The sequence below is a fragment of the Anomaloglossus baeobatrachus genome, chromosome 2 (genome assembly GCF_048569485.1).
Source record: "Anomaloglossus baeobatrachus isolate aAnoBae1 chromosome 2, aAnoBae1.hap1, whole genome shotgun sequence".
In the NCBI taxonomy this organism is placed as follows: Eukaryota; Metazoa; Chordata; class Amphibia; order Anura; family Aromobatidae; genus Anomaloglossus; species Anomaloglossus baeobatrachus.
In genome coordinates this window covers 192,788,710-192,813,663 of record NC_134354.1, presented here as the reverse complement: position 1 = coordinate 192,813,663, position 24,954 = coordinate 192,788,710, and the positions used below count along the sequence as shown (strand labels likewise).

The 24,954-nt window shown below is 44.8% G+C and overlaps 1 protein-coding gene across 2 annotated transcripts in view; it reads right to left on the bottom strand.

The window, feature by feature from the left end:
- Window positions 1–24,954, bottom strand: part of LOC142289165 (EF-hand calcium-binding domain-containing protein 4B-like) — a 150,877-nt gene that overhangs the window by 31,144 nt on the left and 94,779 nt on the right. The window contains exons 10-11 of one of the 2 annotated variants that reach the window (XM_075333575.1): window positions 22,590–22,681; window positions 7,633–8,156 (exon numbers count right to left, since the gene is read on the bottom strand). In XM_075333575.1, the coding sequence (XP_075189690.1) occupies window positions 7,633–8,156; window positions 22,590–22,681 (616 nt within the window). The remainder of the gene's footprint in view (window positions 1–7,632; window positions 8,157–22,589; window positions 22,682–24,954) is intronic. The other variant, XM_075333576.1, reaches the window with a different exon arrangement.

The following is a 24,954-nucleotide window of genomic DNA, read 5'->3' as shown; positions in this document are numbered from 1 at the left end:
CGCGAAGGGAGCGCGCCATCAGAGCAGAGCGCTGTTAACCCCGCGCGACCCAGAAGGAAATTTGAAAAGTGAACGGAGCCTGGTAAGGTTCACTAAGGGGGAGGAAGATGTCCGACTCAGAGGGAGAGCAGGTGGCTGCCATCGTCCAAGGCGCTGCAGCACCGGCCGAAGCAATCCCAGTCGCCGTCGCCCCAGCCCCCACTGTAGCGCCGGTAATGCCAATCACCATGCCGTACATCCCGGGAGCAGAATGGCTGCCGCAGTACTCCGGGGAGTCCCATACCTTGAGCGACTTCAGAGAAAGCCTGCACAGCTTATTCCGGGTGTATCCGCTGACTGAGAGCCAGAAGGTGGGCATATTAATGGGACAGCTAGCCGGCGCAGCCCAGCGTGAAGTGAAGTCCTGGCCTGATACAGATAAAGGGACAGTAACCCAGATATTGGCCAAGTTAAAGAGTACTTTTGATACCCGCACCGCAGCAGAAATAAAGATGAGATTCTTTGGGTGCAAGCAACGGGCCACAGACAGCATACGGGACTATGCCTTAAACTTGCAGGAGGCCCTGAAAGCAGTTAAACAGGTGGACCCAGAGAGTGTACGAGAAGGAGACAAACTCCTGACTGAGCAGTTCATAGAGGGGCTCCTGTCAGATGCCCACAGGACCCAGCTGCGTATCCTGGTCCTGCAGAACCCTGCTCTGGACTTTGCAAAGTTTAAGGACCAGGCCATCCGGGTACTGAGAGAATCTACACCGAATGACCCAGTACCCCTCCGGCCTCTCGCTATCACGTACCGCGGGGTGGTGCCTGCAACACGAGCCGCTGCAGGGGCTGAGGCGCAGTCCCTGGATAAGGATCCCACTGCAGAGCTCAGACAGCAGTTCCAGGAGCTGACCAAGACTGTAGCTGCCCTTGCCAAGACCGTGCAGTCCCTACAATTGACCCCATCGCCTGCAAGAATCGAGTTGGCCTCCAGCCCAGATGACGTCCCATGGATGTGACAGAGGAGGATTCCGCCGACCCGAGGCAGAGACACAGACCGGTATGATTCAACAGGACAACCGATCTGCCGCCGCTGCAGCCAGGCGGGCCACATTGCACGACACTGTCCTTTAAATGGGCCGAGCCTGGGGCCAGGAGCCGACCCCGAGGTGTAAGGAAGCCCGGCTCAACCCCCAGCCGCAGCAAATATGTGGGAGGACGCACGGTCCTTCCTATTGTGCTGGATGGGATCCCTTTGAATGCCCTCCTGGATACGGGGTCCCAGGTAACGACCATCCCCTATAAACTGTACAAAAGATATTGGGCTGATTCAGACATTGACCATGGCCCAGATGATGATTTAACAATTGTGGCCAGTAATGGTCAGCCCTTACCTCAAATTGGGTACAAAGAAGTAACCATTAAAGTGGGGCGGGTGGAATTGCCATGTCAGGGGATGATAATTGTAGATATTGATCGCAAAGAATCTGACCCACTGCTAACCATTGGTACAAATGTGATAGAAAATTGTATTGCCGAAGTGATAATTTTGTTGCAACAGGCGTCTGAAACTGCCAGCTCTGGGCAGCAGCGTGCCCTACAGAGGGAGATCAGAGCCCTGATGAGGAGGCAGCAGGTAGAGCTGGCCGGAGGAGAAATTGGCAGTGTGAGGGTAAGTGACCCCCTCCCCATTGCAATACCCCCAAGAAGTGAAATGTGGATATGGTGTCGGGCAGCAATAGGCCTCAAGGGTCAGGATTACCATGCCTTGGTAGAACCGGTGTATTCAGACAGTAGGCCTGGAGTCCTGGTAGCCAGAGGGGTAGCAGACGTCCGTAAGGGGAGAGTGCCCGTCCGTGTCTTGAATTGTGGGGAGGAGGAGGCCAAATTGCCCCGGTACGCCACTGTAGCAAAACTGTACACTGTCAGCAACAATACCATCAAAGCAGTGGAACCCTTGATCCCGTCCGACCAGGCGGAAGACAATGGCTCCAAGGGGCAGCTGGAAGACTGGTGCCAAAAATTACATGTAGGCACCGACTCCACCCCCTCGCACCAAAAGCATGGGGTTTACCGGGTGGTACAGGAGTACGAGCGGCTCTTCAGCAAACACCCCCTAGATTTTGGGCAGGTGAAAGGGGTTAAACATCAAATCCCCACGGGTGATCATCATCCCATTAAAGAGAGATACCGCCCTGTACCCCCCGCACAGTATCAGCATGCCAAGGAAATGTTACGGGAAATGAAGGAGGCTGGGGTTATCAGAGATAGTTGTAGCCCCTGGGCAGCTCCACTAGTGCTCGTAAAGAAAAAAGATGGTACAATGAGAATGTGTGTAGATTACAGGCAAATTAACCGCATTACACATAAAGATGCTTATCCACTGCCCAGAATAGAGGAGTCACTAACAGCCTTAAAGTCAGCTAACTATTTCTCCACCTTGGATCTCACCAGTGGGTATTAGCAGGTTCCCGTGGCAGAGGCGGACAAGGAGAAGACTGCATTCACGACACCAATGGGCCTCTGTGAGTTCAATTGTATGCCATTCGGGCTCTGCAACGCCCCAGGGACATTCCAAAGGTTGATGGAGTGCTGCTTGGGCCACCACAACTTTGAAACCGTGCTGTTGTACCTGGATGACGTCATAGTCTACTCCAAGACTTATGAAGACCACCTGAGGCACTTAGCAGAAGTGTTTGAGTCCTTGTCGAAATATGGCCTGAAGATAAAGCCGTCCAAATGTCACCTCTTGAAGCCAAAGGTACAGTACCTGGGTCATGTGGTCAGCGCAGAAGGTGTGGCACCTGATCCGGAGAAAGTCACTGTAATCAAGGACTGGCCAAGACCCACCACAGTGAAGGAGGTGCGGCAGTTCCTTGGACTGGTGGGCTACTACCGAAGGTTCATTGATGGTTTCACCAAGATAGCAGCGCCCCTTCAAGATCTCCTGGTGGGCCAGCCAAAGCAGGCTAAGAAGCAGAGCCCTCCATTTGAATGGAGCAGCCAACTAGAAACATCCTTTGTCCGGCTGAAAGGGGCTCTCACGGGAGAAGAAATTCTGGCCTACCCTGACTACAGCCAACCGTTTGTACTGTATACAGACGCCAGCAACGTGGGACTGGGAGCAGTTCTGTCCCAGGTACAGGGAGGCAGAGAGAGGGTGATAGCGTACGCCAGTAGGAAGCTTCGGCCCACAGAAAGGAATCCAGAAAACTACAGTTCCTTCAAGCTGGAGTTCCTCGCTATTGTTTGGGCAGTGACTGAACGCTTCAAGCACTATCTGGCATCGGCCAAGTTCACCATCTTCACGGACAACAATCCGTTGACACACCTGGCAACAGCCAAGTTAGGTGCGTTGGAACAGCGATGGATGGCCCGGCTGTCTAACTTTGACTTTACCATCAAGTATCGGGCTGTCAAGAAGAATAACAATGCTGATGCGCTGTCCAGAATGCCTCACTTACCCGAGTCTGGAGAAGACCTGGATGAACTCGAAGAGATAGAGTTACCGGCTTTCCATCACCAAGGTGTTTCCCAGTGTGAGCATGCTGTAGGAGTGAAGCGCTCGAGCCAGCACGAGGTCTCGGTCAACCCATTACTCCACCATAATTGGGAAGAGACACAGAACGGTGACCCGGCCGTGCGATTGGTCAAAGAGAAGCTAGCACAAGCTGAGACCCATCTTGGCCCAGATGCTCCAGAAGAAGCCCAGCAGCTGTGGAAGGAGAGGGGACGACTGTTCACATACCAAGGCAAGCTCTGCAAGAGATATGTCAACTGGCGAACGAATGAACTCGTCTGGCAGATAGTGGTCCCACAGAGGGATGCTCCAATGGTCCTAGCAGCTTATCATGATAACGCAGGACACTTCGGGTGGAAGAAGTTGGAGACCCTACTCCGCGAACGGTTCTACTGGGTGCACATGAGAAAGATGATCGAGAAGTGGTGCCGAGACTGTGATCCATGTAACCTGAGGCGGAAAGATGATGCCAGCCAAAGGTCTCCCCTACAGCCAATTGTCACGAAGCAGCCCCTGGAGTTGGTGTCCCTGGACCACGTGAAGTTAACACAAAGCCGGTCAGGCTATGTGTACGCCCTCACCATTGTGGACCATTACTCCCGTTTCCTGGTAGTAGTGCCCGTGAAGGACCAGACAGCCAGAACAGCAGCGAGAGCATTTCAAGCCTACTTTTGTCGACCTCACGGTTACCCTGAAAGGGTACTGACTGATCAGGGTCCTGCATTCGAGGCAGAAGTGTTCCAAGAGTTCTGTAACCTGTACGGTTGTAAGAAAATCAGAACCACACCGTACCACCCCCAAACCAATGGATTGTGCGAGAAGATGAACCATGTGGTTATTGACATGCTCAAGACTCTACCTTTGGAAGAAAGAAACCAATGGCCAGAAAAGTTACCAGATCTGGTAGACTTGTACAACCATATCCCGGTAAATTCGACCAACTGCAGCCCTGCTTACCTGATGCGAGCCAGACCTGGCAAGTTACCTGTAGACTTTGAGATGGGGACTGTGTCACCTGAGGCGGTTCAGGAAATGGAAGATTGGGATACAGAGCGGCAGCAGCGGTACCGTAAGGTCCAGGAATGCGTAGAGAGGGCCCTGTCTCAAGCAAGAACGAGACAAGAGCAGCATTACAATCAAACAGCCCCAGCAACTCCCTTAGCACCTGGAGAACAAGTCCTCAAGAAGAAGCGGAGGATGCATAAATTGGATGATCAGTGGGAAAACGAGCCCTACACCATTATCCCCTCCAACTTTGACAACAGTAAGGTATGCCTCATAAGCAAGGATGAAGGCAAGACCTATCAAGCAGTCTCTCGAGACCGCCTGAAAGCATGCCCTGAACGGTGAAGAATCCAAAGAGAAATGGAAGAAGTACAAGGAAGTCCCCAAAGTCAAGAGAAAGAGGGGGAGATGATCCAAACAATCCTTGGAAAATTCCCCAAAACGTGGACCCGAATAAACAATGCCATAGTGGTACCAGTTTTGACGTTTCCGCAGTTGGTCGAGCCAGAAACAGAAGAGGTTCCGGATCCACCTAAAGAACCGTCCGCTCCAACACGAGATGACACGCCAGCAGTGGAACAGGAGGATCAACCCCCTGTCAGTGGTGAACCTGTCATACCCTTGGCGACTCTTAGACCACATAGGCAATCATCACGCTTACCTATCGGGGTTAGGCCTACCTGTAGTGCTGAGGTAGAAGACACACCAAGTAGTCAGGGGCAAACACCAGAGCTACGCAGGTCTCAACGCAGCACTCGGGGACAACCCCCTCCAAGGTATAGAGAGTCAACTGTATAAGGGAAAAAGAAGGAGTACTTATTAGAATGTAAATAGTTATGCGAAATGTCTGTAATGTTGTGTACAAAATGTTTTTCTTTTTCTTTGATTGCGAAAATGGACAATTGGGCCACTGGACTATGGGTGGCCAACACCTAAATTGTTCATAGTTAGCACCAGTGTGCTCAACACCCCTGAAGAAAAACCCGTCTGGCGTGCATAGAGTGGGGTCATCAATGCTCTGACGCACGCCCAGAGCCTACGTTGGGGGTTTGATCGCGGCGGGTCCCCCATGGAGCAGTGTAATGGACACCCGGCAGGGAGCCACACTGGACTCTTATAGTAATGTTTAAGTTTGTAACGTTCAAGTAATGCGCCTCCCATAATGGGATGAAATGTTCTAACATGTCATGTTTGTTTCTACAGTCCGGGAGTACTGAATTTAACTAAGGGGGAGTGTGGCGCCCCAGGACCTGGTCGCCACAACAGCATTGCCCTCCCCAAAGGGTTAATGCTGAGCCTGGAGGTAATTGGGAGATCTATTGGCCAGTAAGTTAACACCCAACACAGTTCTCCCTCCGGCCAGCAGAGGGAGCTCTGAACCTGGAATTTCAGGGAGGATTCCTTAAGTCTGGCTGGAGAGAGGAAGTAGTGGTTAGTCTGGAGTGAGGAGTGAAAGAGGACAGACGGAGAGTAGTGCTGCCTTGTAAAACTGGGGCCTAGAGCTGGAAGAGCTTGGCCCAGTGAAGCAAGAAGTGCAGAGAGGCACAGAGGAGACTCGGACATCGGAGTCTGTGGTTGCCAGGGTATAAAATCCGTCCCTGGTAGCCGAATCCGGAGGGCAGGAGAGCTGCAAGCCCCTGGCCCAGAAGCAACCTGAAGGAACAGCTGCAATCCAAGGGCCCGGTGTGGACTCCAGCAGAGAAGCACCAGAGAGGGCCTGCGCAGTCTACCCCACAGAAAAAGGGGCGAACCACCGGTCCCAGCAGCAAAAGGGCAATTGCTAACCCAAAGTGCAGTGTCCTAAAACAGCAAAGAAAGATTAGGGAGTAGGCCTCATACTCAACTGGCCAAAGATCACCCCAGGCACTTCCAGGCCGGCCGGATCATCTGTACCATCTGTGACGGTCTCCCTGGACTAAACTTCTGCCGAGTAAAAGAGGAGAAGGTAAAGAGACTACTGTTTGTGCCTGTTTCTTTCATTGCTTGTCGGCCCTGCACCGTGTTAGTCACACAACCCCATAGACTTTCCCAAGCACCAACCGTGTCCCGGGGCACCGCTCCACCTGTGGGGAGCAGTACCACCATTGCTGCCACTTCATCACCCCGGAGGCCTTACACAGCAGCGGCGGCTTATTAGCCGCATACCACAGGTGGCGTCACGAACACAAACTTAAAGTCATCAGCCACATTTATCCACTGACCCCCACCAGGGCCACGGAGCCGGGCCCCGCCACCACTGACTACCACCGGACTAGTCCGGCCTGGCACCGGGTGTCCCATAGCCCTGGGGTGGGCGAGTCACAAGGACTCACAGTCTATCGGAGAATTATGAAAAAAGATGGCAGTCACAGGGGTCTTCAGCTGGTATTCCCATCTACCCTCCTTCAATTGTATCATAAGGGAAAGGGCTTTAGATTTTTTTTATACTGTATTTTTTTATTGAGTTTTTAAATCACTACATCTAAAACTTACAAAAAGCAATGGACAAATAACTACAAAGAAAAAAACTAAAACGTTTTTCTTAAAATGTTTCTGTTACCAGCCTTTTACTGCCTAATTGTAGAGCAGCACAATACAGAGACAGAAGCCCAGATTCCACTAGTTTGCTCAGATTGACATTAAAGTGGCTAAATTGCAGTGAAAGGAGCATATCATAGAAATTTGTAGTGATAGGAGTCTGAAACCTAGCCGGCATCAGCTTGTAATGGTTCAGACTCCTCTCCAAATATAACACAGAATGTAAAATCGTGCCCTATGTCAGGCAGGGATTAAAGGTCCTTTTCTATAAGTATTCATGTTTATCTATATGAAAACGACTCATGGCGCTTGAGAACTCTCTCTTAAATCTGTTTAGGAATATAGGAAATAATAACATTCAATAGGTTTTCCTGTCTCATATCCAGGACGTTACAATTTCAATGACCTAATTGTTTGCTCCTTGGACCTCATCGGTCATTGGCACATGAGGCCACCAGATGGTCAGCAGTATCTACCGAAAACAGCAGGTTGTATCACCTTTCATCTAATAGGGACCTTTACTATGCTCTACTTGCATCATGACATATTATTGTATTTTATGGCATATTGTTAGATACATAAACAGGAAAACAATTTTTGCTCCTTACCTATTGTAGCAGAAGTAGTGTTCTTGTAGGACCCTTCGTGAACTTGACGTAGAAAAGATGTTTTTCCAACGTGGGTGTTTCCAACAAACATTATTTTATAAACATGATCTGTATGGAATTCTTGATTTGGTAGTTTTGACTTCTGGTCTACCGTCTCATGAAGTTTAGAGTCTGCAGTGTTCTTATTCTCAATATGAAAGTCTTTGTGTATACTTTTCGCCTCTGAAGCTAGATTTAGCTTTCTTATGTCTCGGTAGGATGTTGTGTTTATTTCAAATGAAATACTATTTTCTTTTTTAGTGTAATCATCAAGGGCAGGTGAATCTGATTCAGTATGATGAGTATGAACAGAGACTCCTGCTTCTGTTATACTGAACAAGTCTTCGGTTTCTTCTGTGATACCTTCTTGAAGTAGCTTGGGGTGTTTAAGTAAGCACTCTTGTATTGGGTCTTCTTCTATAGAAATCACCCTTGCTCTTGAACTTTTAAAGTCTTTAGTGCTCTTGAGTGTATTCTGCTGATCACTAAATATAAAATAGTTTTAGGTTACAAAACTAGCAAAAAATGTAAAATAAAATTAATTCTATATAATTTCTTTTATTTTGAATAGTTTTACTATTTATATGACATTTCAAAATTAATTGAAGTATGGAAGTATTGCCTTTTTGGCCATGTTTCAGCGCTAGGAGTTGGTTGTGTGAGTTATAGGCACCAACAGTTAAATGTTATTTGTATAAAATTAAACTTAATTGCACATTATGATTCAATAGTTCAGTGAAAAATCAGTTTATCTTTAATTAAAAATAATTGATTAATGAAAATACTTCTGATCCAGGCTTTTAATGTAACCTTTGCTACATATTAGTGCCTTGAATATTATCGAAATATTATCAGAAATCTTAAACTGGCCATAAATGAGGTCTAGTGATGAGTGAGCACTAGCATGCACGGGTGCTCACTACTAGTGATGAGTGAGCACTATCGTGCTTGGGTGCTCGGTACTAGTAATGAGTGAGCACTACCATGTTCGGGTGCTCTGTACTAGTGATGAGCAAACACTACCATGCTCGGATGCTCAATGTGGCACCCTAAACTAGCCAGGTCGTCACAGGTAACACACACACACCCCCACCCCCATTAGACAGTAACATTAGCCAAACACAAAACCCTTGTTGCCTCCCTCCAGAGTCTGATGTCCACACCAGGTGGGGCGGAGCCAAGCGGTTGGCCCCGCCCACCGAGGAGTTCACAGCCTTGAGGCGAGAAAAGTGACAGATTTGTCCTGGAGGTTGAAGTGAGAGGAGCAAAGTGGAGAGTGTCTGGATTTGTGGCCCAGGCACTGACAACAAGGTTGGCAGACGGTGGTGGCCGTCTGCAAGAGTGGTGAATCGACGCGGAACCGTAGGACCGGGGTCGGGCGTTGGCCCGCCGGTACCGACCGGGGAGCGAAGTGAAGCCAGCACACACAGGCAGGGCCATCGGACCCCGACTGGGCTTGGAGTCGCCGTCAACAGTCAAATCCGAGTGTGACAGGAACCCCAGGGGTTTCCTAACAGCCAAAGACCCGTTAGAAGGCAACCGTGAGGGTATACAGCTACCGCCTAAGGTTAGAGACCCAAGGGCCAGCGCTTGCGGGCAAACGGGCTCCTCCGTCATCCATACACCGGGGAGCGGACTACCTTTGGGGATCCATCGTAGTCAAATCAGTACACAAAGGTGCAGGGAAAGACAGCCGCCATCACCTGTCCGGGGAGAGACACTGCAGCCGGCTGCGGGACCCGTCCATCCAGCCGTTTGGTTTACCGAGGACTTTGTGCATCTCTTGCTGAGTGAGTACACCCGTGCCATCTGGCACCGCACCGCGCTGCCCCTGCAACCCTGCACCTCACCGACCCTGCCTCCCCGTCACACCACCGGGCCCCGGGACCACCAACCCCTACCCACGGAGGGGGGAAACAACATTCCAACTGCTCCCTACCATCGCTCCCGGGATCCCCGTCACCAGCAGCGGTGGTGCCCATCTTCACCACAACCCGTGGGTGGTGTCACGGACTAAATCCCCCAAACCAACCACCCTTTTCACTCACGGGCGAGGAGCGCCGCTCGAGTCCCTGGATCCGGCCCACCGCTCGAGCCACCGAGCAGCAGCGCCGGACCCGAGCGTTAGTGAGTGCGGCAGCGGCGTCCTCCCCGCCCGCGACACTCAGTACTAGTTATAAGAAAGCACTACCATGCTCGGGTGCTCAGTACTAGTGAGGAGTGAGCACTACCATGCTCGGATGCTCAGTACTAGTTATAAGAAAGCACTACCATGCTCGGGTGCTCAGTACTAGTGATGAGTGAGCACTACCATGCCTGGGTGTTTAGTACTAGTGATGGGTGAGCACTACCATGCTCGGATGCTCGGTACTAGTGATGAGCGAGCACTACCATGCTCGGGTGCTCAGTAATAGTGATGAGCCAGCACTACCATGCTCAAGTGCTCGGTACTAGTGATGAGTGAGCACTAGCATGCTTTGGTGTTCGGTACTAGTGATGAGCGAACACTACCATGCTCGGTGCTCAGTACTTGTGATAAGTGAGCACTACAATGCTCGGGTGCTCGATACTAGTAATGAGCGAGCACTGCCATTTTTGGGTGGTCGGTACTAGTGATGAGTTAGCACTACTATGCTCAGTACTCAGTACTCGTAACTCGTCATTTTGATGCTCAGACAGCTTGAGTCATATACAGAGCATAATGGAAGCCAATGGGGTATTCAAGAAAAATGCTTTAGTTCCTCATTGACTTCCATTATACTGGGAACATGACTTGAGTCAGTCCGAGTGTCAAAATGCTGGTTACGAGTACCGAGCACCCGAGCATGGGAGTGCTTACTCATCACTAATTTGGTCTCATATATATATATATATATATATATATATATATATATATATATATATATAAAAAAGAGCTTGTTCAGTGGCACACGAGCCATAAAGCAAACTGCCATATGCTATGTCTGTTAGGCACCATATTATGGAGGAATATCTCCCTAGTCTAAAGGCCCCTTTACACATTGCAACATCGCAAACGACATTGCTGTAACGTCACTGGTTTTGTGACGTAATTGCGGCCTCCCCAGCGACATTGCAGTGTGTGAAACACATCAGCGACCTGGCCCCTGCTGTGAAGTTGCTGATCACTACACATCTCTCAGGACCATTCTTTGGTCCTTTGTTTCCCGCTGTGTAGCATGATCGCTAGAAAGTCTCAGTGTGTAAAGGGGCCTTTACAGCGACTTCGTTAGCGACTTCCCTTTCAAAAAGCTGCTTTACAGCGTCCCCAATGACTAGCTAGGTCGTTCTGCAGGTCCGAATCGCTGTTGCGTCGTTGGCCAGGTCTGCCTGTTTGACAGCTCACCAGCGACTCACCAGAGACTTTGTAGCGATCCCGGCCAGGTTGGGATCGCTGGTGGGATCGCTAGAAAGTCTCAGTGTGTAAAGGGGCCTTAACACAGCAAGCAAGAATTTCATTCAGAATACAAGAGAACAACTGTCCCTCAGCATACAATCAGTCATTCAGATTCAAAATGGTCAGCAACATTTTTATTTTGTCAAATGTTTTTGCTTGAAAACATTTGTATGTATGGACCATTAAAGGAGATCTGTTTCCAGCTTACTTTATTGCTGCTTGCAGTTTTGATAAAATCACTGTTTTACCTTCTGCGGTTCTCTGAATGTTGAGCTCTGATTAATCCCAACCACAAATCAGATTTTTCTGTGTACAATGTAAGGCCTCTTTCACACATCAGTTTTTTGCCATCAGGCACAATCCAGCGAATTGGGAAAAAAACGGATCAGGCGCCTGATCCGTTTTTTTTCTCATAGAGTTGTATTAGCACCGGATTGCGACACATGGCCTCATGTTTCATCTGTCGTACGACGGATCTGGCAAAAATTGTCTGTGTGGCAGCCGAAAGCAACGTTCAAAAGAACGTTTTTTGGGTCTGGAGAAAAAACGGAAGACGACAGATCTGGCGCCGTCCGTATTTTTTCACAATGGAAGTCTATGGATGCCAGATCTGTCATCATCCGTCAAATGACGGAATCAGGCGACGGATCCGTTTTTTGTTTCTGGGCATGCCCAGACGTGTAAATTCACTTCTGGTCACCAATAAAAGAAGCTCTCTCTCTCTCTCCTCCATAGCAAATAACCTTTGGCCTGAAGGTAAAAAATGAGATGGATCCGTTTTTTTACCGGATCCGTCTCATCAGTTTTGCCACAATCTGCGATGGATCCGTCTCATCAGGCACAAACCGAATTGTGCCTGATGGCAAAAAACTGATGTGTGAAAGAGGCCTAAGAAAACTGCCAATCAGTCGTGTCGTTGTACAGAGCCCATGAATATGGAGGACAACATGGCAGCTGGTTTAGTAGTCAATCCAATTATAAATTTCCTACTAATAAATCAGTGATTTTTAAAAAAAAAAACAGGCCGGTAAGTGACACATCACTGGAATCAGGGTCTCTGTCTTTGCATTATCTTTCTCTCAGATTAGGTGTCAAAAATTGGGATTTCCTTTAAGGCCTTATTTATTATAAAAAAACGCATTCTACTGTATTCATGTTTTTCACAGATAAAACATGAAGCCATTATAATCTATGGAGCTATTTACATGTCCATGTTTCTCACTGGGAGTATCCGATTTTATTTCGTTTCACAGATCAAAATCACCCATAGGAACCTATGGGTCCCTGAAAATCATATACAGCACACAGATAGGGACCATTTGCAATCTAAGTCCTGTCCATTTTTAACATTATAATAAGAGATAGGCAGATCTGAGGAGATTCTAATTCGTCAAATTGCACAAATTTTACCGAGAAGATTTGATTCACATCATATTTATTGTCCATGTATTTAATGTCCTTCATAATGTTCTGGGATCTGGAGAGACCCCAGAAAATAATAAACGTTAGCTCTAGAAAGACAGAAACAAATAATACTCCCCTCCACTGCTCACTGTCACCCATACGGTCCTTGGTACTTCTTCATACCACTCACTGTTTTGTGCTGAAATCCCAGGTATCTTCATGTTACCCCAGGACATCTGGCTTTGACAAGGTCGGAAAGTGACACATCCCTGGGAATGTTAGTCACGGTCCGAAGTCCCGGCCTACAGTGCAGGTTGTAAGGTTGCAATGTATATCGTGACATCACAAAATCGCAACTTTACAATGTGCATGTATAGAAATGTCACAGATGAGGTCGCGGCCAGAGGTCCCAGCTTAGGCTATGTGCGCATGCTGCATCTTTGTGGTGATTACAAAGATGCAAATTTTTGGTCCCAAAAAATGCACCCTCGGCATGCATTTCTTGACGCGTTTTACTGCGGTTTTTTTACAAAGTTTTTGCGCAGTGCGTATTTTAAGTCAAATTTATTAACTGGAAGGGCTCAAAAACGCAGGCAATAATGCTGAAAGAATTAATATGCCACATCTTTGTGATCACCACAAAGACACAGACAAAAAAAACCTGCAACGTGCGGACAGCAAAAATAAAATCTCATAGACTTTGCCGGGAAAGGAAATGCATGCAATTTTGGGACCAAAACTGCACCCAAAAAATGCACGATAATGCGGCAAAAACGCAGCATGTGCACAAGGCCTTAGACTTCACGTTGTAAGGTTGCAGCACACATCATGACGGGCGTCACGAGATTTTTGACTAGTGGAGAAGTTTTTCACTTTATTGCATTCAAAGAAAATCACTGATGAAACAACTGACATTCTGACCAAAAACTGGCCAAAAACCAAAACACTGATTAAATTTGACTAATTTTTGCAAATCAGAAAAGTAACGAGTGAATGAGACATACGCCTTATGTTTCCCGAGATGTAAACATTGGTGGGTCTCTTTATCAGCATAAGGCCTGTTTCAGACTCAGGGATACTGGTACGTGAGAGCTTTTTTTTATACGTACCAGAATCACTGACATATGCAGACCCATTATAACCAATGGGTCTGCTCACACATCAGTGATTTTTCACTGACCATGTCTCCGTGCGGCGTACACGTGTGTCCATGATTGCCGCATGGAGAAATGTCTGTTTGTTTCTCGTATCACTGATGTTCCATGGACCACACAGTGGTGTGCTCCATGAAACACGTACCAGAAAAAAATGTACATTGAAAATAACAAACACTTTCAACTCACCTTCTCCAGCGACGCTCTGTGCAGCCTCTGCTCTCTGCAGCTTCCTGGCCAGCTCATTATGGCATACATATTCATAAATGCAGCGATAGCCGACCCGGAAGTAGCTGCAGAGGTGAGAGACAGCAGGGGCCAGATGCTGCAGAGCTGGAGAGATCAGCAACATGGACAGCAGAAACGGGACAGGTGAGTATACGTCCATATGCAATAATGGAGTACAGATCACGTATCATGGATTGCACATGGACAAACCACGTGTGCCGTGAATCACGGCACACGGAGAACCATATGCGTTTTTTACACGTCAGTGAAAAACGTCTGTGTTTTTCACGTACGTGTGAAACAGGCCTAATGATTGGTTCTTTTGGGGTTTACATAGCTCTAATAACTTTTCAAGATCTTTCAATTTGGTGTTAACAGGGTCCTGAGGCAAATCCCATTAAGAACAGGTGTTTGTATGGGGAATTTAGAAACGGATCCCTAATGGTAACAGTGAAGACATTGTCTGTGAAATGCTACAAAATACATTGCCAGTATGTAAGCAAGCATAAATTCTAAGTATAGTAAAAAAAAAATCAATATCACAATATCATACATAATTTACCTTGATAATATTATTCAATAGTCTGTAACATTGTTCTTCTAGGGAGACAAATACAAATGTATTGTCTAGGAAAGTACGACAATCCCTGACAATTATGCTTCTGCTGCCGCACCCTTCAAGACTCTTCTTCAAAGCCTACAATTAATTACAATTGCTTTAAAGTCGTCTTTGCTTTGAAGCTGTTGTGGTACAAGAGGGTGGGGCATATACGCTAGAATAGTCGGGTTCATGGATATGTTTTTATTTTTTCACACAATTGTGAAACCATAAAATCAAAGCAATCTTTAAAACATTATGCTTCTGTATGAAAAATGGCTTACTCAGCTATATTGACTTAATTTCTCTAATGACGTCTCAGATACTTGTTTTGGCTACTTGAGCAGCAGGATTTGTGTACAAATATTGTTGTGCTACAAAAGGCATTCACCTTGAAGATTCTATGTTCACTTGAATATATTTATGGCAATTCTTAAGGTGAATATGCATGGTGATATACTGGTGGGGATGGGTGCAGATGCAGTATGGGAAATGAGGAGTGGCATGTATGAGGAAACAGTATGAGGGGGTTGTATGCATACACAGTATGGGTTGTGAGGGGGATGAGATGGATAAGGGCACAGTATAGGAAGCGAGGGATGTGTGAGGAGACAGTATGGGGAGCGAGGGGGAAGTGAGAAATTTAAGGACCCAGCATTAAAAGTGAGGGATCAGACATAGTGTGGAAAATGATGAGCGGCATGAATGAGGAAACAGTATGAGGCTGTACACAGTATGGTTAGTGAGGGGGATGGGTGCAGATACAGTATGGGAGTGAGGAAGGTGTGTGAGGAAACATTATAGAGAATGAGGGGGTAAATATGTGAGAAACCAGTATGGTTAACAGGGAGGGATGTGAAGGGAAACAGTATTAGGGAGGGGGAAATGTGTGAGGAGTCTCTTGAGTGGAATAACGTGCAGAGGCAGAGTGGGGGGAGAAAAGTGTGAGGAGGCACAGAATAGAAACTGAATAGTGTGTGTGTGCGTGTGTGTGTGTGGGATATGGAGAAAAAAATCACCTGGGGGGACAGTATAATAGAATAGCCAGGAGGGGACGTATGCCAAAAATGGGGAGTGTATTAAGCTGACACAGTATAGAGACTGAGCAATGTTTGAGGACAATGTGAAAAGGTGGACCCTGTATGGATAGGATAGGGCAGTGTGGAGGGCAGTGTGGAGGGCACGTACCAAAAAAAGGATAATGTGTGGATCATATTTTGACCAGGGAACACAGAGAGGGGCAATTATTTATTCAGGTGCACAACGTACGGCAGATATTTTTATTCAAGAGCATTATACTAATTTTGCTATTTTTAAGAGCATTGTGTTAGGATGTGCTGCAGAAGACCATAACAAATGGAAGTCTGCAGAGGAAAACTATGAATCTAAAAAGTCATCATGGTGTCTGGACAAGATGAAGAAAAAAAAGACATCAATTCAGAGACATCATTTATAAGGTACCTGGATGTAGATGATTATTTGCAATACCGACTAATTCTCATCAGAACTGTGATTCCTGTATGGTCCGCCATCTGATGATGACTGATAACAACAGCTCCCAGTATCTCCTTACCATTGTTAAGAACATACTGGGTGTTGTAGGTTCACGTGACACAAATGTACAATATATGGGTCTGACATGACATTACAATTGATGTACCATGTACTGATGTTGGTTCTTGTGATGTATTTCTGTACTGCTGGTGGTTCTAGTGATGTATTGTTGTACTGCTGGAGGGAATATGCGGTCCCTCCAATTTTCATACCAATTCAAGATAAAGCTGACAGCTGGGGCTGTATTCTCAGGCTGGGGAGGTCCAGCCTAAAAATAGCTTCAAACTGCCCAGAATTGTCACATCCATTGGATGTGACAAGCCCAGCGCTTTACTGACTCTTCCTGAATGCCCTGAAACTGTGGCAATCGGGGTAATAAGGTTATAAACAGCACACAGCTGCTACTAAACCCTATATTAATGATGGCAGGTGTCTATGACACCTGCATCATTAATCTGTAAGTGAAAGTAAACAAACACAAACACCGAAAAAAATCCTTATTTTGGAAAAAAACACAAAAACCACGGTCTTTCACCAATTTATTAACCCCCAACACTCTGCAGGTCCGAAGTAATCCACATGAGGTCCCACGGCGATTCAGTTCTGCTACATCTTAACCTCACATAGCAGCATGGCTGCCCGGTGTGAGTGCAGAATGAATGAGCCGCAATGAACGGTGATTTGATGCAGGGAGACGTATCACACAGGCTGGGGGCGCATCTGACTGCAACCAATTACAGAAGCCAGGCCTGCCGGTATGAAGGGAAAGCTGTGCATACGAAATGAGTGGCCCAGGGAGGCCACAGGGCCAGCATACAGTAGAATGGGAGCAGCGTACAACGGGGCTGGAGCCGTGGTAAGTATGAAGCGCTCATTCTTATTTTGTTTATTTTTCCTTTATTTTTTTTATTTTCTCAAGATCCAGATCAAACACCCGGAAACCCAGGCCCGGATCTGGCACTTGGGCAATTTTGAAACCGTGCAGATCTGGACTTTTTTAGTCCGGGTCTGCCCAGTCCTACTCATTAGGTAAAGGACTGTGGAAAGAAAAAAATGAGCATTTTACTTTTTCCCCCCAAAAATTTATTTTAGTCCCAAATTTTTCATTTTCACAAGAGTAATGCTGGCGTCACAAGATACGATCTATCGTGCGATCGCACGAGCGATCGTACCCACCCCCGTCGTTTGTGCGTCATGGGCAATTAGTTGCCAGTGGCGCACAAAGTCATTAAACCCCCGTCACACGCACTTACCTGCTGAGCGACGTTGCTGTGGGCAGGAAACATCCACTTCCTGAAGGGGGAGGGATGTTCGGCGTCACAGCAACGTCACACAGAGGTCGGCCAATAGAAGAGGAGGGGCGGAGATGAGTGAGCGGGACGTAACATCCCGCCCACCTTCTTCCTTCCGCATAGCTGGCAGGATGCAGGTAAGCTGAGTTCATCGTTCCCGGGGTGTCACACTGAGCAATGTGTGCTACCCCGGGTATGATGAACAATCGGCGCAGAGAAGAAGAAACGACTTTTTGAAAATGAGCGACGTGTCAACGAGCAACGATATGGTGAGTATTTTTGCTCGTTCACCGTCGCTCGTAGCTGTCACATGCTACGATATATCAAACAATGTCGGATGTGCGTCACTTACGACATGACCCCGCCGACATATCGCACGATATATCGTCTCGTGTGATGCCCGCATAACATGAGAAAATGCACAGTACAATTTGTTGTGCAATTTCTTCTGAGTACACTGATAGCACTGCATGGCTCAGTCAGGTCACATGGGAGGAACCTATCAATCAACTGGAGTTAGGTGCAGATGAGCCACCCATGGGCCGCACCACATTGGTAAAATCTCTTCCTACAGTCTCCGACCAGCTTTTAAAATTAAATTCTCTTTGAAACATTGTGGCAGCTTGGCTTGGGCAATACAAATCTAGTAATAGCTTTGGCTTAAATTACCAGACACTGAAACCACCAATAATTGTGAAATGAATATATATTGGAAAATGCAGCCCTTGGATATTGAAAAGCTATATATACAAAATATATTCTTTTGTTGCTTTGTAACATCCCCATTGAATAAAAGGGGTTGTGCAGGAAATATATGTATTATGTAAAAAATGTTCAGACAGGTATAAAAAATAAGAAAGATATAATTATTGCCTTCACCAGTCTAGTCCAGGTCCTTTTTTGACACCTTCCATCTGGGCTCTACTTCCTGGTTGTGTGTCAGCACACTAGAAATGGCTGGAAATACAGCTCCTTGAAAAAGTATTCATACACCGTGCCTTTTTCCACATTTTGCAAGTAGCAATTATTTGTGAAGTATAAAGAAAATTATACATGGTTTTCTACATTTTTTAAAAATATAAATCTGAAATTGTGACATGTATTTGTATTGAGTCATCAGCAATCTGATACCGCTAAATAAAATCATTGGTTACCAAATGCCTCAAGAAGACACCTAGTTAGTAAATTGAGTCCTCCTGCATTTAGCAGCAATATGTCCCTGCGTTCTGTGTATAATTGTCATGCATTGGAATATGAACCCTTGAGCCGGTGCTTTGTGGCCACAAGCTACAGAAGATACACCTTTTCGCTGTTGTTTTTTCATTTTTTGTTATCCATGCTTTAGTTTTTTAGGTTAACAGATGTTTTCATTTACTCATTTGCCTGTCCAATCATCTTTTGGGTGCGGCTAAAAATACCTTCCCCCTGCTGGTATTTCCTGCTGGTGATACTCTCATTTGGATTTCCAGCCATACTACTGTTGTTTATCTCTCTGCTGTTTATGCTCTTCCCCCTACACCTATCTTCTGTTTCTAGTTAGGTAGTAGGCGACATACTCTTTAGCAGTACGTACATTAGCCTTTCTTTTGTTATTTTGTGGTTTGTTTTTACTCATTCTGGGAACCCTTTCATCTCAGCACTCTTTACTTTCTGTATGTATTGCACTCTGCCCTCTGGTTCCTTAGGAGGAATGTGAAGTGCTGCAAGACCTTTCAGGCAGCATAGGTCTGAGTTGCCATACTACAGGATTAGAGCTTTTCCATGCCATGCAGGAACCACTAGAGACTGCAGGGTCTGAATTTCTAGTCTGTACAGGAACTGGCTGAGTCTGTTGCAGTATTTTCAGTGTGTTACCTATTTATCCTGTGTGAGTTGATTACACAATAATAACAATAATGCTGCAAAAAAATGAATTAGCTACCTATAAAGGGTTAATATGAGCCTTTCACTACATATTGCACACAGGTGTGGAGCCTCAGCAATACTGAGAAGGTTCTTTTTTTTTTTACTGTGGATCCATAACAAACATCATTCCATGTTACAACTCTTCTTACCGAACTATATTGAGTATGAAAATAATAGCATTTTTCTTGTATTTATCTGCTGTACACTTCCATTCTTCCCCCATAGAGTGGTATCTCTCAGTGGAGAAACAGCAAGTCTCACACATCTGTCAAATAATGAGACAGCATAGAGCCGTGACCTCAGAAAATGTCAACCTTTTTTTCTTAGATGACAAAAACTATTATCACTAAATTTGAGGGGTTTTTTTTAGTTTTACATATATGTTTTAAAGAAACATTTTACATATCGGCCTCTAATTGTATCATTACATTTTTCAGGGGCTGGCAGGAGAAATAAAGTTCACTTTCCCTGGTTGGTGTACTTTCATCACAGTAGCCTAGCATCTAATGCTATTACCCTGTAGAATAACCCTATGGCTGCAGGTCAATAGTATTATCAGGCCGGACAGGCTAAAAAAAAAATGTCTGTATTTGTTGAGAAACATCACCATGTCTGTCCGTAGATTGTATCTGTTTTGTATATATATATATATATATATATATATATATATGCAGTGCCTTGCGAAAGTATTCGGCCCCCTTGAATTTTTCCACCTTTTCCCACATTTCAGGCTTCAAATATAAAGATTCTAATGTTATGGTGAAGAATCAACAAGTGGGACACAATTGTGAATTTGAGCGAAATTTATTGCTTATTTTAAACTTTTTAAAAAATAAATAACTGAAAAGTGGGTTGTGCAATATTATTTTTCCCCTTTACTTTCAGTGCAGCAAACTCACTCTAGAAGTTCATTGAGGATCTCTGAATGATCCAATGTTATCCTAAATGACTGATGATCATAAATATAATCCACCTGTGTGTAATGAAGTCTCCGTATAAATGCACCTGCTCTGTGATAGTCTCAGTGTTCTGTTTAAAGTGCAGATAGCATCACGAAGGTCAAGGAACACAACAGGCAGGTCCGTGATACTGTTGTGGAGAAATTTAAAGCTGGATTTGGTTATAACAAGCTTTCCAAAACTTTAAACATCCCAAGGAGCACTGTGCAAGTGATCTTATTGAAATGGAAGGAGTATCATACCACTGCAAATCTACCAAGTTCCGGCCGTCCATCCAAACTTTCATCTCAAACAAGGAGAAGACTGATCAGAGATGCAGCCAAGAGGCCCATGATCACTCTAGATAAGCTGCAGAGATCTACAGCTGAGGTGGGAGAGTCTGTCCATAGGACAACAATCAGTCATACACTGCACAAATCTGGCCTTTATGGAAGAGAGGTAAGGAGAAAACTATTTCTGAAAGATATGCATAAAAAGTGTCATTTAAAGTTTGCCACAATCCACCTGGGAGATACACCAAACATGTAGAAGGTGCTCTGGTCAGATGAAACCAAAATCGAACTATTTGGGCCCAATGCCAAACAATATATTTGGCGTAAAAGCAACACAGCTCATCACCCTGAACACATCATCCCCACTGTCAAACATGATGGTGGTAGCATCATGCTTTGGGCCTGCTTTTCTTCAGCAGGGACAGGGAAGATGGTTAAAATTGATGGGAAGATGGATGGAGCCAAATACAGGACCATTCTTGAAGAAAACCTGTTGGAGTCTGCAAAAGACCTGAGACTAGGATGGAGATTTGTCTTCCAACAAGACAACGATCCCAAACCTAAAGCAAAATCTACAATGGAATAGTTCATAAATAAATGTATCCAGGTGTTAGAATGGCCAAGTCACAGTCCAGACCTGAATCCAATCGAGAATCTGTGGAAAGAGCTGAAAACTGCTGATCACAAACGCTCTCCATCCAACCTCACTCAGCTCCAGCTGTTTACAAAGGAAGAATGGGCAAGAATTTCAGTCTCTCGATGTGCAAAACTGATAGACACATACCCCAAGCGACTTGCAGCTGCAATCGCAGCAAAACGTGGCGCTACAAAGTATAACTAAAAGGGGCCGAATAATATTGCACGCCCCAATTTTCAGTTATTTATTTTTTAAAAAAAAGTTTAAAATAAACAATAAATTTCGATCAACTTCACAATTGTGTCCCACTTGTTGTTAATTCTTCACCACAACATTAAAATTTTTATCTTTATTTGAAGCCTGAAATGTGGGAAAAGGTTGAAAAATTCAAGGGGGCCGAATACTTTCGCAAGTCATATATATATATATATATATATATATTTATATATATATATATATATATATAGTTTTCATATATAACAACACTTGTTCTCTATTTGTGGACAATCTCTTTATAAACGTCTTCACTTACCTTTAGCTATGAATGTGACGATTATGGATTTACTTTATTTTTTTAAAGTCACATTTATGGTTCATACAAGAAATGCTTTGGATTACCTAGGATTCTTTTCCCACAATATTTTATTGACTTATATAGTAAATTTGCACTTAACTCACCCTACCTATTATTATCTGAGTGGCACATTGCAACTTGTTTCTACAGTAAATTGCTCATATCCTCTTATACAATGGTAAAACCACTAAATGGTTTGACATATGATTTTTTTTGTTGTTCATTCCCTTTAACATAATCTTGTAAAGCAGGTTTTTCTACTTAACCTTGAACCTATAATGCCATTATTTAAAGATTTAATTCTACAAAAAAAGGAATAAAAACCTGAACTTCATGAACTTGACTGTTTTGTTTCCTGCAAATGTAAAGTGTTTTCTATGAAAACATCAAAGGCGCAGCAGAGACAGAGAACAGTCTGAGATGGAGCCTTGTTGTGGAGACTTTTTTGAGTGCATCTGGCAAAAGGGCTGCAGTAGGCTAAGTGCGCACAGTGCGTTTTTCGCGGCGTTTTTGCGCGTTTTTCGGATGCGTTTTTGACCCCAAAACTGCATGACTTTGCTTCCCCAGCAAAGTCTATGAGTTTTCATTTTTGCTGTCCGCACACAACTTTTTTTTTAAGCTGCGTTTTTGAGCTTGAAAAAAAAAATGGACATGTCAGTTCTTTCCTGCGTTTTTCTGCGTTTTCCGCCCATGCAATGCATTGGAAAAAAGCAGCAAAACGCAGAGATCAAAAACACAGCAAAACGCAGCCAAAAACGCACCAAATCGCGGTAAAAACGCATGCGTTTTTTGACTCGTTTTTTTCAACGCGGGTGCGTTTTTGTGCGTTTTTATTGGCCAAAAACCCAGCGTCAAAAAAACGCAGCGTGCGCACATAGCCGTATAGTACTAGTATGTATGTAAGATAAAGGGTCTTTCATACTTACAGGTCTGTCGTCTCTTGTGGCTCATTTTGTACAGACTCCTGCTCATTGTCTTTTTCTTTCTGGGTGGTGTCCTGGAAGAAAATCTGGTAAAACTGTTCATTCATTATGTTATATTTTTGTAATGGAGTGAGACATACAAGAGCATAACTTGCTTACAATAGGAATATTACATTTCTTTATAATTTCTTTTAACTATATGTTGAAGACTAGCCACCAACACTTTATCAGCCTTTAGGTATTAGCTTTTACTCCACCATAGACAACCCTATTTTTATGTTTAATTTTACAATATAGAGATGGAAAAAAGCAATGCCAATCAAACTGCTGCATGGCGCTGAATTGTCCAGAAATTCCTGCGCAATCCATAAAAATGGGGATTTTTTTTCTAGAATATGTGGAAATATAGTTTTTTGTCCTGATTTTTTTTAGACTGTTAGTACAAGAGCAGGTAATTGTAATTGAAATTATCATCACTTTTGAGCCCACAATAAATGCTGGAACTGAGTTCATATTAATATGAGTTCTAAATATGTATTCTAGCTGTAGTATTAACTGTCTCTCTGTCTCTCTCCCATTCTCCCTCTCGCCCACTTTCTCACTCTTCCTCTCTGTCTCACTCTCTATCACTATCTCTCTGTCTATCTGTCTCTCTCGCTTTATCCATCTGTCTCTGACTCTGTCTCTCTCTGTCTGTCTCTCTCTGTCTCTCTCTATCTGTCTCTCTGTCTGTCTCTCTGTCTCTTTCTATCTCTCTGTCTCTCCCACTATTTTTCTCTGTCTGTCTCTGTTTTTCTGTCTGTCTCTCTATCTCTCTCTATCCGTCTCTCCATCGAAATCATATTAACTGACACATAAGCTAAGTAAGCACATATACTAAGAATGTCCTTCATTACCTATAGCAACCAATCAGAGCTCCTATTAATGACCTGTAGCTCCCAGCTCCATTGAACTTAATGTAAGAAGGTTTTTTGGCGAATAACTATAAAGCGCGGGGTTAAATTTTCCATTCAAAACATAGTCTATGATGTATACCCTGAGTCAAATGAGGCGGCTGTGCAAAATGTTGTGATTGTAAATGCGACGGTGCGGATTCCTTTAGTGGACATACATACACACACACACTAAGCTTTATATATTAGATTATTGTTTTCTGATTTGTTGAATCAAAAGTCTGAAATAGTTCCACAAGAAAAGTTTGTAGTACAAAAAAAAACGTTAAAACCATTGTAATAACACACCATTTATGTAAAAAAAACAAAACAAAACTGTGTGTGATACTAATCTAGCTTTTCAAATTTCAAGAAAAAGTGTTCTTAGATTATTAGCTGCTTAAGGTCGGTTGCAATGCCAGACAAGTAATCAGATGTCTTATTTAGCGATGGGCGATCCCCCCGATGGTCGGGATCGGGAGCCTCGTCCGATCGTTTTGTAAAGATCAGGATCGGGATCGAGATAACACGATCTTGCGTCTGATCACCGATCTTGGGCTTTACAGTTATGACATGGGGTGGGGGGGCTGTAAAATAAAGAATATAGTTAATAATAAACATTGTCATTATACTTACAGGTCCCGCAACACATCCTGCAGACTCTGCCTCCTGGCCACTGCTTCCGAGTCCAATCATTGCTGTGTCCCTGGTTTAAAGGAACTTCCGTGACGTCATGGCCATGTCACCAGTCAGGTTTGAATATTGTATTACCTCGTTGGTTACAGACTGGTCACATGACTATGATGTCATCAAAGGTCCTGCTATTAACTGAACTTTGATTGTCACGGTGGAGTGTCGCATCGCATCACGGCGCACAATCTCCCGATAGGAGCAGTCAACTGCATATATTGCCATGCAGCTGAGGCACTCCTGTCCAGAGATGTCAGGCTTTGCGGGGTGATGCCAATGTGAGATTGCACAAGTCATAACCTCAGTGTCAGCCTGCTTCACGCTCTGTACAGAGTGATGAAGCAGAGCTGATAATGCTCTACCTGTGGATTATGTCGGACTAAGGAGTTTATTTTATAATAAAGAATGAGTCTCTAAATGTTTTTTTGGTTTTATTTCTAATAAAAAAAATTTCTATGTGTTGTGTTTTTTTTTTACTGTTTACTAGAAATTCATGGTGACTATGTCTAATTTCGTGTGACACCATGAATTTTGGGCTTAGTACCATCTGAGAATACAAAGCTGGTATTAACCCCTTTATTACCCAGCGTGCTGCTGGACGAGCCAGGTAAAGAGGCTAGAAATGGCGCTAAGAAGCAATGCGCCATCCCCAGGGGCGGCTGCGGGCTGCAGAGTCCCAGCCCCCAGTTGCCTGGCTTTACCTGACTGGCGATCAAAATATGGCGGATTTTTAATTATTTTTTAAA